The sequence below is a fragment of the Diprion similis genome, chromosome 4 (assembly GCF_021155765.1).
Source record: "Diprion similis isolate iyDipSimi1 chromosome 4, iyDipSimi1.1, whole genome shotgun sequence".
In the NCBI taxonomy this organism is placed as follows: Eukaryota; Metazoa; Arthropoda; class Insecta; order Hymenoptera; family Diprionidae; genus Diprion; species Diprion similis.
This window is the reverse complement of record NC_060108.1, coordinates 15,479,828-15,496,654: the sequence shown is the minus strand read 5'-3', so window position 1 is coordinate 15,496,654 and position 16,827 is coordinate 15,479,828. Positions and strand designations below refer to the sequence as shown.

The 16,827-nt window shown below is 39.3% G+C and overlaps 2 protein-coding genes across 7 annotated transcripts in view; one reads left to right on the top strand and one right to left on the bottom strand.

Moving 5' to 3' along the window:
- Positions 1–16,827, top strand: part of LOC124405842 (neither inactivation nor afterpotential protein C) — a 32,895-nt gene that overhangs the window by 7,699 nt on the left and 8,369 nt on the right. Inside the window, exons 5-24 of one of the 3 annotated variants that reach the window (XM_046881077.1) lie at positions 303–691; positions 807–897; positions 997–1,092; positions 1,169–1,354; positions 1,434–1,622; positions 1,715–1,914; positions 2,002–2,345; positions 2,424–2,634; positions 2,898–3,039; positions 3,117–3,578; positions 3,673–3,962; positions 4,023–4,282; positions 4,358–4,432; positions 4,523–4,710; positions 4,799–5,019; positions 5,182–5,282; positions 5,532–5,746; positions 5,842–6,044; positions 6,134–6,218; positions 6,425–6,992. In XM_046881077.1, coding sequence (XP_046737033.1) covers positions 303–691; positions 807–897; positions 997–1,092; positions 1,169–1,354; positions 1,434–1,622; positions 1,715–1,914; positions 2,002–2,345; positions 2,424–2,634; positions 2,898–3,039; positions 3,117–3,578; positions 3,673–3,962; positions 4,023–4,282; positions 4,358–4,432; positions 4,523–4,710; positions 4,799–5,019; positions 5,182–5,282; positions 5,532–5,746; positions 5,842–6,044; positions 6,134–6,218; positions 6,425–6,772 — 4,296 coding nt within the window. In that variant the 3' untranslated portion in view covers positions 6,773–6,992. Of the gene's footprint in view, positions 1–302; positions 692–806; positions 898–996; positions 1,093–1,168; positions 1,355–1,433; positions 1,623–1,714; positions 1,915–2,001; positions 2,346–2,423; positions 2,635–2,897; positions 3,040–3,116; positions 3,579–3,672; positions 3,963–4,022; positions 4,283–4,357; positions 4,433–4,522; positions 4,711–4,798; positions 5,020–5,181; positions 5,283–5,531; positions 5,747–5,841; positions 6,045–6,133; positions 6,219–6,424; positions 6,993–16,827 lie in introns of those variants that run through there. The other 2 variants (XM_046881078.1, XM_046881079.1) reach the window with 2 other exon arrangements.
- Positions 7,547–15,442, bottom strand: LOC124405844 (protein abrupt-like). 4 transcript variants are annotated; one of them, XM_046881084.1, is made up of 5 exons: positions 15,140–15,442; positions 14,416–14,847; positions 14,141–14,243; positions 9,251–9,684; positions 7,547–8,989 (listed from the first exon to the last, which is right to left on the bottom strand). In XM_046881084.1, the coding sequence occupies exons 1-5, from the start codon at positions 15,317–15,319 to the stop codon at positions 8,768–8,770; spliced, it is 1,371 nt and encodes a 456-aa protein (XP_046737040.1). In that variant the 5' UTR covers positions 15,320–15,442; the 3' UTR covers positions 7,547–8,767. The 4 variants fall into 4 exon arrangements, with proteins under 4 accessions (XP_046737040.1, XP_046737042.1, XP_046737041.1 ...); XM_046881086.1 differs by having other exon boundaries at positions 8,818–8,989; positions 9,261–9,684; XM_046881085.1 differs by lacking the exons at positions 7,547–8,989; positions 9,251–9,684 and adding exons at positions 10,165–10,914; positions 12,300–12,696.

Below are 16,827 nucleotides of genomic sequence, written 5' to 3'. Positions count from 1 at the left end.
CCCGTAACACTCGTTTGCTTGTTAATCGTTAAGCGACCGCAAACTTTAGATCGTTCAATTAGCAGTAAATTCAACCACTTCTTTTACCCTTTTATTCAAACAGACGCTGCGGATGGCCCAGCGACCTAACGCATCGCTACGTACAATGCATAGATACGGAAAAAGCTGACGCGATTGTTGTCCCCTTTTTACAACGTATCGTTGCGGATCCATTTACAGATTCTGAATTGCTGGAAAGATATGCTCCAAGAACTGATAAATATCAATGACCGCGTTTTGTCTTTAATTTCATTTTCACCCAGGCATTGCTGCATCTTCACGAGAACAATATACTGCATCGTGACGTCCGCGGAAATAACATACTCCTCACAAAAAATGGGGAGGTTAAACTGGTGGACTTTGGATTGTCTCGTATGATAAAGGGAGAATTGGGTAAGAGGAAGACCTGTATAGGATCACCCTGCTGGATGGCACCGGAAGTGGTCACCAGCAAAGACACACCGGAAACGGGGTACGGAAGCAGAGCAGACGTCTGGGCTATAGGAATAACCGCCATTGAATTAGCCGATGGCAAACCACCGTTTCAGGACATGCATCCGAGTAGAGCACTCTTCCAAATCATCAGAAACCCACCACCCAATCTTTACAGACCGGCTAACTGGACACAGAATTTCAACGATTTTATTGCGGAGTAAGTGACACGATTGCACACAAGAATTTTCGTAGTGTAACCCAATTTTGATTTTGAATTCGACCTATTGTCAGATCAATTTGTGTCCTGAGTTTGATATTCGGTTTTTGGATAGGTGCCTAGAGAAGAATCCAGACAATAGACCATTTATGGCAGAGATAATGGAGCACCCTTTCTTATCAGAACTACCGGAGAATGACTATCCGGTAAACTGTCATAACGCTATATAACAATAACACTATATAACAAATTCGGAATAATGGCCAGCAAATTTATGCCAACGTTGATAAAACCCTCATCTTCAGCTCGCCCAGGACTTGAAAGCCTTAGCCATGGACTTCAGCGGAAAGGGACGACTTGACAGAAGACCGGAAGTAATCGTTCGCACGGGACACCTCAAGGTATCGCTTTCCCAATCAGATTGTAATTTGACTAAAAATTGCTGAACCTTACTTCTCTACGTGACCGTACTTGCAGACTCATCAGACGGGACCTCTTGAGAAAATGTTGGTTGAAGATTTGGCAGCCCTGGAACACCTTTCAGAGGATACGATCCTCGATGAGTTACAGGAAAGACTGAAGCTAGGATACTTTCAGTCCTTCGTCGGCGATGTCTTGCTAATTTTGAACCCAAATGAGGAACAAGATATCTACGGAGCTCACGTAAGTGCCAGTTCTGGTAAACTGGATTCCTAGTACAACTTTTAACACAAAGTTTCAATTTTTTCAATTTTACTCCCAGTTCCACACAAAGTATCAATGCAAATCCAGATCGGACAATGCGCCTCATATATACGCGGTAGGAGATAGCGCCTACCAAGACGTCCTGCACAACGAAGAAACTCAGCACATAATATTCGCAGGAGAAAGTTACTCAGGGAAAACGCGAAACATGATGCATGTAGTGAGACATTTGATGTACTTGGGAAAGGTAAGCAAAGCGAAAGGTTTGGTTTTCATACGCTGCTGGAAAATTTATTCTTTTCGAGAAGATTTTGCTTATTCTTTACTGTTTCACGAAAGGGTATGCAAGACGCGGGAGTCAGGGTCTTCAAGGCTATCGAAGTAATCCACGCCATGAGCAACGCCGCGACACCATTAAACCCAAATTCAACCAGGTGCGTTCTCCAAATCCAAACCACCTTCGGTACCACCGGAAAGGCATCTGGCGCCATTTTTATGCTTTACCAATTAGAGAAATGGCGCGTCTCAACGCGCGACAGGTGAGTTGAGAAAATGGATCGTACCTACCCAGTTGATTGATTACAGTCGATTCATTCGTTAAAAATTCTTTTCTTTTTTTGCTTCAGAAATCAATCGAACTTCCACATTTTTTACTACTTCTACGACGGTCTCGACACTGCGGGTCAATTGCGACAGTATTCATTAAGCCCTGGGCGAAGATACAGATATTTGAGAATCGCTGACAAGACTAGCGGCAACAAAAAGAGATCGTTCAAAGTCAGAAACGACCCTCACGGAAATTCCAGGAAGTTTGAAGATTTTAGAGAGGCGTTAAAAATTTTGGAAATGGATGCAGAATCAGAAACGATTTGGAAAACACTGGCGGCGATTTTAATCCTTGGAGAGGTCAAGTTTGTCGAGGGGAACAACTCCGATGCCGAAATCGAGAACAGCGACGTAACAAGCAAAGGTATAGCATTGTTGACTACTCCAAGTCCTGATTTTTATGTTCAAACCACTTTCTGAATCCACTTTTTTCACATTCAAGCTGCTCAGTTGCTGGGGGTGGATTTGAAAAAATTCTCCTGGTCACTGACTAACTATTGCCTCATCAAAAAGGGGTCAGCAGTACGAAGAAGGCATACTGTTGAGGAAGCCAAGGAAGCCAGGGATGTGCTTGCGAATACGATTTATCAAAGATTAGTTGACTGGACCGTCAATAACATTAACTACAAGCTCTCAGTAACCCGGACTTTGTTGTGAGTAACTTTTTATTAGAAAATACTAAACTACAATTCAACGGAATTACGAAGTAGAAGATTAGTAATTTTAGAAAAGGACGACAGAAATTCACGATTAAAATATCGAAAAACAATATGGAATCAAAAAAATATTCTATTTTCCATGAATCGTCCGTATAACGAATTACAAATAAAAAAATACACTCCAACTGGTTTGTAGGACCGATACTTTCAATATATTCATAAAGGCACAATTTCAACCTAAAGACTGTTGTTTTCAGTGGCGACAAGTACTGTATCAATGTCCTAGACCTATTTGGATTCGAATGCTTTGCGGCCAACAGAATCGAGCAACTTTTCGTAAACACAATGAACGAGCAGCTGCAGTGTCATTATAACCAGAGAGTATTCGTGTGGGAAATGGTAAGCACTCAGTTGTCCTTTTTTGAATCATTTACCATTATGTCAAAACGATGGAACCCTCTATCCGTGACTTTCAGCAAGAGCAACAAGAAGAAGAAATCCCCGTACAGCAACTTCATTTCTACGATAACCGCGAGGCGGTTGAACAGTTAATGGGTAAGACCAGTGGACTATTTCACATAATAGAGGACGCTTCGCGACAGCTTCAGGACGCTCGGTACATTTGTGAGACCCTGAAAACGTCGGCGCAAGGAGTACACGTTAAGGCTCTAAGCAACCACGAGTTCAGCATCGCTCACTACACGGGAAAGCTCGTCTACGACGCTCACGAGATATCGGAGAAGAACCGGGACTTTGTACCCCCCGAGATGATCGAAACTATGAGGCTCTCGAGTGTGGAAGCGATCGTTCAGATGTTCACTAACCAGTTGACACGCTCCGGTAACCTGACAATCGTTGTCCAGCAGCCTAAGCCAGCGGAAAAAACGACAAAGGGAAAATGGGGCGCAATTTTACTGCAGGAAAATACCAAGACAAGGGTACTTTGCTTTCTGTAATGGCATATTTGTCCATAGATTAGGATGAAGTACTGCCAAGTTGGCACTATGCAAATATTTTCCTTTACTATCGTAGAAATTCAACACCGCATCGAGAGGACAGTTTTCTCAAACCCGAAAGATGCGCACTTGCTCTGCCACCTTCCGGTCCGCGAGTCTCGAGATATTGAAAACTTTGTCCGTCGGTGGGGGAAGTGGCGGTACTCATTTCGTAAGGTGTCTTCGCTCGGACCTCGAAGGGGTACCGCGGGGATTTTACAGGGAAGTTGTTAAACAACAGATACGAGCCCTGGCTGTCCTCGACACCGCAAAAGCGAGGCAGCGCGGTTACCCGCACAGAATACCCTTCCAAGAGTTCCTCAGGAGGTACGACATCAAGTAAACACGGTTGTTTCCAGGCAACACTGATCTCTTTTTAATTACCAGGTACAAGTTCCTCGCCTTTGACTTCGACGAGAACGTTGACTTGACAAAGGACAATTGTAGACTGCTTTTGGTGCGACTGAAAATGGAGGGATGGGTGATCGGAAAGACGAAAGTTTTCCTCAAATACTATAACGAGGAGTATTTGTCGAGATTATACGAGACTCAGGTGAAAAAGATCATCAAGGTGCAGTGCATGATGAGGGCTTTCCTCGCGCGTAAGAGCATGGCCTCGAAAATTGTCAGCGTTAAAAGAACTGTTGGTAAGTCATATGCGTGATGTTAAACTCTTCACATTTCTATGAAAGACAAGAGAGAATTAACGGAAATTGTTTCAGTGAAGCAAGCCTCGATAACAGCGAAGGAGAACAGGGAGATGTCGCAGGAGGATGCAGCTGTGATGATACAAAAAGGTAAATTCTGAGTTTCCATGAAAAATGGAGGACAAGTTCTCTTACTGAGTCTAACAATTATTTCATCGTACCCTGCAATGTTTCGAACAGCGTACAGGGGTCACTCAGTGAGGAAGCACTCCCTTCCGAAGGGGGACCTGAAGTCAGATCAGTGGGATCAGGAGACGAAGAACTTTGTGATGTTCTACAGCAGCAAGTGGAGGTCGAAGAGCATGTTCCAAGTCCTCCTACACTACCGTGCAGCCCGGTATCAAGACCTCGTGCATTTTTCACAGCAAGTAATGTCACTTTTTTACTTTGATTACAATTGAGGAGAGAAAGGACGGCGAAGAGGTTGGAGATGAAATTCTGCCCTACTTATGCTAGGTCCACCTGTTCAATCAATCGATGATAGCCAAACTTCAGACAACGAGTGAACGCGTACCCCTAGAAAGGATTAACCCCGGAGTCAAAGCATCGCTGTACCTTGGCGAGCGGCGTCTTACCGTGAACAAGCTACCCTTCGACATGAACCAAGAGCTTCCCTACTTCGATAGTAGCTACATGAGCGATCCAACGAAATCGTCTCGGATAAACAGGCCTCGAGGGTAAGAGATATTACCGGATATCACAGAGCCGAGACCTATCTAGAGATATCTCAACTCTTCCGCAAGATGAAATCTTTCTCTCTAAGTCATTTTTTATTTTGTATTTTGAGAAAAGGTAAGTTTTGGGAGATTTTTTCACCCAGCTAAACATGCGTTCTACAGATCCATGTCGACGCTCGCATCTGAGGACGAACCCGAGCCGTGGGACGCTCCTTTACGACGACAAACTGTACCCTGGGGAACTAACATCGTCCACACTAGAGGTGCTTATATCAATTTCACCATTCAACGAAGCACAATTATCATCTGCCATTCATTCGCCGCACATGTACGATCCGCGTTAGCACGTCCCGATTTGATTACGTTTTTCATATAGCGACGTATTATTATAGCGTAGCCAGGAAAATGCGAGAAAATCATCGTCATCATCCACTTTCAAGTGATCAAGAACAGCAGCTGCATTGGCAGCACCATTCCGCTCGGACAAATGTTACCGATATCTTTAATTACAGACGTCGAAGTTCAAACGACCAACTCACCGCACCGAGTGGTTCCCGCGCCAATGACCGGGGGTCAAAGTTTGATCAACACTCCGTTTTCCAGAGATCCGAATATCCCCGTGAAGTGTCCCCCGGCAGAGGTTCAACCAGCAAAACCAACCCGGGGCTATCCAGGGCCCAGCAACGCTCCTAACCCTTTAAGGGTTGCAGTAAATAATGCAGATTCAGTGAGTTTTCATTTTGATGTTACTTTTACTACTTAGACTTGTGAAAAAATAAGCTTAAAAAGCGACGGCGTTCATGTTTGTTTTTATGCACATAGAATCACGGGTACAGCGGTGGAAATGACGGCACAGGGTCAATCCGTTCTAGGAAAAAAGTACCTCCTCCCCCAATACCCCAAAATCAGAAACCTTTGAATAATAATTACGGCTCTGAGATGAGATCAGGAAACTTGAATAGTGGCTACAATAACGAGTGGGAGTTCGAGGACAGAATGAACAGAAATTCAGTGAGCAGCAATCGGTAAGTGACGAGAAATTACGTCAGAATCGAAACGGAAATTCGATATTTGAAATCAGAAGTGGAAAATAATTCCAACACATCTATTACAGAGTAAACCCAATCCACGAAATGCAAATGATGGCGCGAAAAAATAACAATAACTACACAGACGACGAACCACCGTTCAATTTTCAGGTAAACCGATCTACGTTATACACTTCAGACCCTGGGGTTTTGCGAGTTCAACAAAACCATAGCTTCAAATTAATTTTGTGGGAGGCACTAGATTCGAATTAAAAATTCCCCGGCTTTTTATCGGATTCTATAGTTAATGGATGAAATCAGTAACACGTCGTATCGTACGCGAATCTGCGTAATTAATTGTATTCTTAAATGAACAGGGGATGTTAAGGAAGACGCAACATCATAGAGCATCGATGAAACGTACTCAAATATACGACAATCATACGCCAACGCCGCCTCCGTACATGGGGCATAATTCTTCGACTCGCGACGACTCGTACGGTGACGGTAACGTCGTCTACAGGAGTAGCGGGGTAAGCTCTGGTCACACCAGACGCGAATCTCCAGAATGGAGTCCTAACGAGATGGTTCGGATGTCCGAAAAGTACGGACGAGAGGGAGGCTGGGGCAGAGATGAAAGAGAGAACGTTCTGGACGCCAGCGAGAGTATTACAACGGAAATAGCGCCTGGTATCATAGTTGAAGGCTTCGTGGCCGATTTGTAAAACGATTTTTATTTTCCATCAATTTTCGTATCTTACGTTCGATCCACTTTTTGTCATCGTCTCGCAATCGTGAACAACGCAACAACGAAACTTTCGTAAATCTACGTATATGTTATCGTAAATTTTATCGATAAACAACAGAAAATAGACAAATAGAAAGCAATATATTTACGACGTTTGTTCGGGAATTGCACCTCGAAGAGGTGAAAAAAATGAGCAAGTAGCTGAATAAAATATGTATTCAGATAGAACAAAATGAAGGTAAGAATTGTAAGAATATAAAAAAAAAAAGAAAGCAGGGAAGTGAAAGATGACAGTGTACCTTAACACTATGAAAATAAGAAACAACAAATATAGTAATAAGTTAAATACTTGTTTATTTTTTCATAGCTCGTAGTAAATAAAATAGTGAAACTCTTTTTCTTCGTCTCATATACTGGCCATTCATAAAAGCCAGTCGAGAATAATGATAAAACTTAATAATAATATAATAATAACGATAATAATAATATTAATAATAATAATGATGATGATGATAATAGTGATAACGATAATGCCGATGATGATGGTAGTAATAAAATTAACGATATCTGAGTGTATAAATATATGTAATAATAGTAGTATTTAATTGATAACCATCTCCTTACATAATTGACGAAATATATAGTCTTTAAAAGAAATGTTTGACTAATAATCACAGTACATTGATATACGTACGTAAATACGTATGAAAATATATGTTTTAGGGGATAAACGCGTACGTACCTAGACCAATCAATGTTGTTCATTGTGCTAGGTGAAAATAAGTTACTAAATCCTAGTATTGAATGAGACAATTTATCTGCACATAATATCGATCAAATGATGCAGCACCTAAATTACGACGCTGTGTATCTTTATATTGCGGAAAAAATTGGCTATTCAAACCAACTTTCGAAAATGCAATTTCAAAAATTTCCATTACACAACAAGAATAATTCGAGTATTGAAAGAAAAATATTCTTCAAGTAATTTTAATATCGAAGAGATTTGTTAAGGCCACTGTTAACGTTGAACCCTATATTTGCAATAACTAAACTTATACCCGTTCGTTTGACGAAGTGGTTTCAAGATATTTTATCGTATTTTTTTCTTGTTTTTTACGCATCGGCGTTGCACGCAATTTCTGTAACCAAAGGCACCTGCGTCATTACAAGGTATAAACGAATCTGATACAAAAAAATATTCTTGTAAGACTTCACTTCTCCGCGTTATTAAATGTTAAAAGCAAATTTACAACTTCCTTGATCATTTCAATCCAATAAAATTCACCGTAGATACGGAGCTAAAATTTCAGCTGTAATAACCATCCAAAGTTTGAATGTACATTTCCTGCGTTTGGGTGAGCAATCGACGTTTATACACCGTTCGATAGAGACGATAATAAGCTACGATATTTGTAGGTATGCCGTACCATCAAAACTTCTAGAATAAACTTTGAACCGATTACTTCATCTCTGGCATATGTATAAATTGGTATACTCGTATCCGCGTATACGTTATACAAAATTGCCGAATACAAACGGAAGTGAAGGGGAAAAAATTAAATGAAAAATTATGTCTACACATCACGCATATTATATTATACTATACTACCATAGCATGGTTGCGGTTATTTCAATTCTCATGATCATTATGCATCGAATATAGTTCATTCGTATTTACTGGATATAATTAGGTACGAATTTATCGGCATGTTCCGACTTATCATATCTCGCATATTCAACGCCGATGGAAGCTCGAGTACCATAAATACCAGGAACAGTTCAAAATTCTATCCACGCAGCTGGAGTGAAGACTAAACTCGGTTCGAGTGGAGAATAAATGAATTACTGAAGAAACCATAATTTGAGCGTTAAACTAAACCCAATTGTTTCATAACGTATAATGCAAATAAATTACCTTTTATAATCCCATTTGCCAATTACCTTATTCGCGAAGTTTACGATATATTTATCAATCGTTATCCTTGTCGGGCTGATTGTTGCCCTGAGCGTTATCCTGCTGCTGAGAACTTTGCTTAATAATGTTAACCAGAGTGTCGAGCCGAGTAGGATGAGCAATTTGTAAAACCATATGAGCTTCCTCCAGAATTAATAGACCATTGTGAGCGTCGCTTGCCGACAAGTTATGGGCAGATATCACATGTCGTCTCCATGCCGCATGCGTCGGTAGGACCTGCGTGCACCGCATAAAAAGAAAAGTGATAAAATTAAAAAATTAGGACAAAAAAACTACCGATCTTTGAAGGTGCAGATATTTTCTATTCAAACTCATAACTAAGACAGAAGAAAAAAAAACCAAAAAAGAAAAAGAAAATTAATATTTCAAATAAATGGTGACATACTCCTCGTGGCATCTCGGCGTTCCGAGTGTAAAATTATGCATAGATTAGCGTACCAAAACCTCGGGCAATCAACTCTTCGAATTAATTCAAACCTGTAAGCACCACTTGCAGTTGAGCATCGGTGATATCGTGTGAACAGCCTTGATGTGCCTCCTCCGGAATCCCCAACTGGTGTAAGCCCGATCGCAGAATGGGCAGGGGAAAGGAGGGTAGGCGGGACCACCTTTTAGTAATTGAGAGTCCTCAAAGGACTCGGAATCATTGCTAGGATTCGTTGTGTTGTAGGGGGGAAAAGCTGGCTGAGATATATTTGGATTTAGATCGGATGGGAAAGTCAATGGCTCCGGGGGATCGATTGGGGAATCGGTCGATGAATTTTCGGGTGAGTTGGTTACATTTGGCAATTTCAAGTGATTAGATGGGTGCGGATTCGGGCTTTTTACACTCGAAGGATATTTCGAAACCACCGATGGACTCGAGGTGTCCCGAGCCTCCGCGATTACGGTTACCGTTGGCTTCGAGCATCCTGGAAGGATTTGATAAGACCTCGATTAAGCTGAACGCAATTTCAGGCACAAATTGTCAATTGTTTTTCTTTTTCTTTTCAAGGGAAAATCATTCTTTATTCGAGAATCAAGTTTTTTTTATCGTATTCAATTGCATCTTCGCACCAAAGAGAAGATAAGAAATATTTGTAATAAGTATCGCTCAGAGAGGAAAAAGTTTTTTGAAATTTTACTGAGAATTTATTCAACTTCAACTTCTTAGAGAGACCTCAGATTGTATACAATATAACTATTTGCAGGCTCGTAAATATTCTTAATGTCAACTAAAAACAAAGGTATAATATGGAATAAACAAATGTCAATTAAAAATGTAAAACACATTTATTTTTCTCTTCCAAGTTACAGGTGTACATCTATCGTCTCTAGATTAAGATTATAAAAAATAATCATTGGTACGCCGATTGGATGATTTGAAAACAATAACAAAAACAACAATAAAACAAAAGAATTTTTTTTTTTCTTTTTAAACGAGAATTAACAGAAAAATAATTTCGAGTAAAATTTCTGCGGGATATTTCACAAAAAACATAAAAAAATTTTCCACTTAACTATAGTAACAAGAATAATAGTTCGTTTTCTTTTTAGAGTGACGTGACTTGTCACTCTGGATCACTAAACTCGCGTTTACATGACTCAGTTTAATTATAAAACAGTCCGACAAAACAACATTAAGCGAAGTACGTTGAACCTCATTTACTTAATCGCAACTTTCTACTCTTAAATTAAAGCAATCGTCAATTAATATCCTCAACTTCAATTTATACACATATTGCTACGCGGTTTTGTTACACGTCAATCGCTACAAGCTTATTACAGCCCTTTTAAATTTAAATAACTCAATAGCAAACATCGTCTCTTAATTAACTATATTGAGGCTTACATAATTAATTGTAGTTGTTCTATGACCTATCTAGATCTATGCATAATAGTTATTATTTATAATGAATATTAAATAAACCTGCCATGAAATTTCAAAGCAAGAGACGCTCCCCGGCGGCTGATGTCTGCGATATTTGTATATCCAAGGAAGCATACCGAGTACGAGCGAATTCTCTTCTCGTGGTTGACCAAGTACACACCATTTTAGCATCCAAAAAAAATCATCATTCTATTAGGAATGTTACTGTTACCTAGAGTCGCTATAACTGAAAACATGATTCACGAGCCGGCGCGATCTTAATATTTTCTTCCTGTAAATTGAAATAACGATAGTTTCAAAGCGTTTTTCAAAAAAACAGAGCCTGCGTAATTATACGTATTATATGTTCAATTCTCATCCAATATATGAGTAACCAAACAAATATCTAAAAAATATAACACTATTCAAGCAACAAGTGAGTATTCTTTGATGTATTTCCTGCGAGGATGTAACGTTTGTTTACATATGGATAAAAATTTACATTTAATGCTATAAGACTTTGATAAAAAATATTCTTTGTGTAACACGAACCAAACTGAAACCAACTCAATCCAAGAATCTCGGTCTTTCGGTTATTTCATGCCTCAAGGCACATAGTGCAGTATGATAAAATATTCTCATGGTTTTGTCTGCTCTACCCTAATTTATTATTTCATTGTATAAAAGAAATCCAATATATTTTGAAAAAGAATCAAGCATCAACCTGAACTTCTGATTCTCAGATATAAATTTCAAGTCGCATTTGAAAGCAATGAATTGCTTTGAATTGGTTTTCTGTTTGTAGAATATTGATCCATTATAGGTGGTTACAAAATATTTGTACATTGTTTTCTGTAAACTGATTCTCGTGCTGTCCTCTTGCGAGGCAAAGAAACTCAATTTAAAACATAGTAATTATCAGCCAGTCCAAATTTAGCATGAATTTGTTATGAATTTGCAACTCTTATCAAATTTGCAACTCAAAATACGCAAGAAGTAAATGAATCGAAACGAAGAAGCTATAACATATGAGAGAGCCGAAAAAGAAGTGCACTAACTGTAGCATGGTTTTTTCTAATTAAATTTATCAGGAAATGTTTGCCTATGGCAGCTATCGATATGTATACCATAGAAATAAATCACAATGGAAAATATTCTAAACAGCAACAGTTCTTATGCACTATGACATTTCCGATTGAAAAATTGGACATCAATGGCTTTGACGGATCAAGAAATTTAAGCTAAACGAAAGTACCGTAGAAGCTTGATATCTCGTCTCTTATGCAATAGTACGAATGGAAAACGGTCAGAATTTGATGGTTTTTCTTAGCACGACTACCTTGCAGGCCGAAGGTGATGAACGTTTTGATTTGCTTATTTCAGACAACAGCATTGTTCATGTCAATTTTAACCAGGTTGAGTACTATGTATAATTTTTGCCATATGTGCGGGTATAATAATTATGAGTGTAGATAAACGAGTAACGCTGATATTGCATCTACAACAAGTTAGAATAGATCAAGTTATCAGGCTTCTACCATAAAAAAAATTTCCGAACAACACTAACAACTATTAACACATAAGTTTTATTCCAGCCAGTGAAAACGTTTCCGTTTAATCACCGACTTGGAACGCCCTAGTCATTGCGAGTAAACAGATCGTCTTTGGAATAAGTACCTTTTCAAACCTCTGTTACTTGTATCAATTTTGGTTACGCAATTTTTCCAAGCTTCCTCCCATTCCAGGCTATCCGATGCAATTCCACTGAAGTGAAGGAGTACTTCTCTTATCAGATGTATTTTGCTGCTGTCAAATTGCTGCTTCCCCATTTTTCCATTAACATTGCACAAGATCCTCTCTTCGGGGGTGAATAAAATTTTCATCAGATCACAAGCCAGGGCGTCTATCGGCCGGGAACTTGCCCACGTCGCGATCACGTCTGGGTTCGGCAGAAGATCCGCATAGGGTAACTGCTGGTAGGCGTAGATAGCGACGGGCTTCTCCTCCGATATTCCAGGTATCCCAGATAGTCCAGATAAACCAGATATATCTTCAGCAGGGCTGTTCCCAGACCCTGCCACACATCAGCACATCGCCGTTTAGCGAGTCACAACACACCAAGACACGACTAGTGGTAGTAGTGGTTTTCAGAGTGGAAAATATTCTATAGATGAGAGGCAACGTACCATTCCAATTAGTTCTAGGAACTAATTCTCCGGGCTCTTTTGCATTATTTTTCTGTTTTTTTTCTCTTTTAAGTTGTATAAACCCACGTGTTTCATTAAAACTTTTTCACTACCAAATTAAAACATGAGGTTTGCGAATGTAAATAGCATTTTGGTGAAGCAACGAAAATAACATCAATGATATACATTCGCCATCAGATCGTTGTAGATAAATTTGTAAAATAATACACTTTTCGCAGGCATGTGGGAACCGCAGGATGTGGTGGTAGGATCGGAGCAAAGAGGGATGTCCTCTGATTTTTGGTTAAAAAATTCCAAGATGTGAATCGTATTTGAAAGCACACTGTTCATCAAATTTATGGCCTTCGCAAGAAAATTTTTTTTTTACACTAAGTCTGGTATCCAGCAAAATTGAAACAAAAGAAAGAGGGATGTCCTCTGAATTTTGGTTAAAAAATTCCAAGATTTGAATCGCATTTTAAAGTTGACTGTGGATCAAATTTATGGCCTTCGCAAGAAAAATTTTTTTCCACTAGGCTGGTATCCAGCAAAATTGAAACAAAAGAAAGTCCAGGACTTCTATCAAATTATTTTATGGTCCAGGTAACTTTCTTTGAAAATTTTTTACAAATGATTGCTATTCGTAGCTAAGAGATGAAAGAATACACGTACATATATGTACTCTTTTACTTAGAAAAACGAACTCAATCAAAAAATATAATTGAGAAACGGACCATCGATTAAATTACGAAATTTTAAAGCTCTGTGAAGGAAAGTGAGAGATGAAAAAAGGGATATTGCCTATGTGCAAACGACACAATCACAGAGAAATGTTCAAATCAAATCATGTAAAATTATCAATAAGCGTCAATTGCAATAAACGGATGGTTAAAAAAATGTTCACAGCATAAATTAAACATCAAAGTGAAATGAAGTGTCAGATATGCAAGCTACCTTGGCATGTTAACGATTCTTCAAACAGTTGGTGATAAGCTGGAACTAATTTGTCGAAAGAGTTTGATCGTAAAACAACAATCGAAATATCAGTACAATGTCGAGAAAAATATAATTGTGCGTCATTCAACATTAGATATGCCTCAACTTCGTTGAAAAGTTGTGGAAACAAAATTGGGTGACATGTTGTGACAACTGAGTAACAGACATTCTCTTGGCAGACATAAAGGCCAAAAATAATATCGTTCAAAAACCTTTGTTCCACAATGGAAAAGTAACACATATGTACAAAATGATACTCAGCAAAATATCGCAGGGTGTTTGACCAGTGAACGAACAACAATAACCTGCATCATGCGCTGCTAAATTAATACTAACCTTGTGTGGCGTCACTTTGCCCTGTGTCTAGTCGCTCCAGCACATCTTTGCGGATTGGTGAACGCTTCTGAAAATCTTCCACATGGATTTCCAACGGCTCTGTCTGCAAATGCGAAAAGTTATTGATTAACATTCCATGAAATGGGCAAAAAATTTAATAATTTATGGGTCAAAATAACAATGGAATTTCGAGTTCTTTGCCCTAAAGAAAATAATTCAAAATCTTTTTTGCAACTTATTTCTTGAAAACAATACAGAAATTTGAACCGACTAACTTTCATTTCTAGTCGTAGAAGAACAGGGTCAGGTGTTGGATCCGATTCCTTGAAATTCTGTTCAACATTTGAGGTAGTGGTGTCGCTGGTGCTATCGTTCAGCGGTAGCTGGGGAGTCAGTGCTTTTTCAAGAATAGAATTATTGGCTCTCTTGCCAACCTTTTGTTTCTTTTTAGGTGTATCATTTTTGGCCGGTGTAATATCGTCGACTTCTGGATTATCCTGATCCACAAATCTCTTGTACGATTCTTTAGCAAACATATCGCCACCGGACAGGCCCCTGATTTTCAATGTCTCAGCCGCTTTGAGAAGTGCCGGTAAATTCTGTTGCTCTATGTTCACTTCGCCCTTATATATAAATATAAGCAGTGCCTCCAGCTCCCTGAAGTGGACATCTTGCAGTATTATCACCGGATGTTGGCAAGGGTTGGTCTGAAAGTAAGTTGACATGATTGACATTGTCGCTCGTTATTTGGGATAGAATTTTGCTCGCCAACCGACAGGTTAGTGATCGTTACATCAAAACACGACTACCAATAACAGATACAATTTACTCAAAGAATCGAACTCTTGGCTGTGTAACGATGAACTTGACACCGTTTAGATACAACGAAAAATAAGAGAAAATTAACCCAGTTTTAGGTTATATCATCGAGTGGTGAAATACACGTGCTATGAGGAGCGGAAGGGTTCTTTCAGCCGCTGACGAGTCGAGTCAAATTACCTGAAAGACCTTCTTGAAGAAGGGGCTGCTGGCGGAAAGGATCACCTTGTGTGCCGTAAGGCATTGCCCGTCACTGGCGAGGGTGACGTCGACGAGGCCTTCCTCTTCCCAGAGGCTCTCGAAGCTCGTCGCAATGTTGTTTAGAAAACTGTTCCATTTCAGACATATTTGGTTCGACATTGCGGGCCGCGACGATCCCTCGGTTAATTAGCGAAAAATGTCTTCATTCACAACGCAAGCATAACAACACCACTCACTCCTTTTCTGTCTCTCTCTCTGTCTCTCTATCGCTCTCTTACTCTTTCTCTCTCTTACTCTCCCGCAGTTCGCTACCTTTCTGCTTTCTGTATGTTTTCTTTGCGGGATCGAAAGGGAAATAATCACGCGAAGCACGCATCAGCAATCTCAACAAAACACATCGAACACAACTATCGAGTTTCGACTAATATCGAGTTTCGACATCCAGTGCGAAGTCAGAATATCGAAGTTTAATCTAACGCGCGATTATTCAAAACTTCACACCGGCCGCCATTTTAACTCCTAGACCCACAGAAGACTGTTCAACCGTAGAACGATCGTCTTTTTTCACTTTTTTTATTTAAAAATATACTGACATTATGAATAAAGTCAAATTACGCAAAATTCGATCCCGTATATTGACGACAGATTAACAAGTCACGCTCTTTTCACGATTTTCTTCAAAACAATATCGAAACTCAATTTCAATAACAAAGGCTTATCGGGTACACTTACACTAGACCTATCTTTATTTACCGGTACGATTGCGGAAGATTGGCCAACATTACAGCGCATTGAAACAGGAGTAACTTACTCTCTTCTATTTATTTTGACTTATTATTCGAAGATTATTAATATTTCTACTTAAAATGTAATTTTATTTCGAGTTACTTACTCGACGCGGTCTGTTGAGGTTCAGACAATTTTGTTCACAATAAGTTGAGCACCAGACAATTATCAAAATTAACGAAAACGAAACACATACGACTCGGCTTGGCCGGCAAATAAATAATAAATAAATAAATAATTATTAGATCCTACTCACAGTGGAGTTCATTTGGGGACCCAAGGAAGGGAGAATCTTAATTTCCAAGAGTACCTATAGAAAGAAAGAATTGGACAGAATATACATCAAGTTTATTTATCTACAAATTAATGTCGAAATCCGACTCTTTATATGTTTACCTAGCGCTGAACGATCTAAATCGTCGACATTGTTCGTAATACACGATGTCCACGTAACAATAAACAATCACGCAAGAGTCACTATTTCTTGGCAATGACCAATACGATTATACGATTGACAAAAATACGCGTAATGCGATCACGAAATCGACACAAGAGTCGTTTTATTACTGATGCAATATAAACTTAACGAATTAATATAATAACAATATAAAAAAAGCAAGGATTCGACGCACGAGTCGATACAATGTACTAATTGACGTAAGAGTCAAAGATCTATAATAGACAATGTATACGAATTAACAAAGAGCTCTTGCAAGAAACGAACTCATTGACGATGCATGCTTTTCCAAAGCTTAACACGAGAGTCAATACGATGTTTAATTCGCGAAATTTGACACTAGACAAAATTTCACGAAAGAGATGCATAAAAGTGATCGTCCCGGCTTTTGCAGCTCACTTCACGTGGCTCGGATCGATAATCC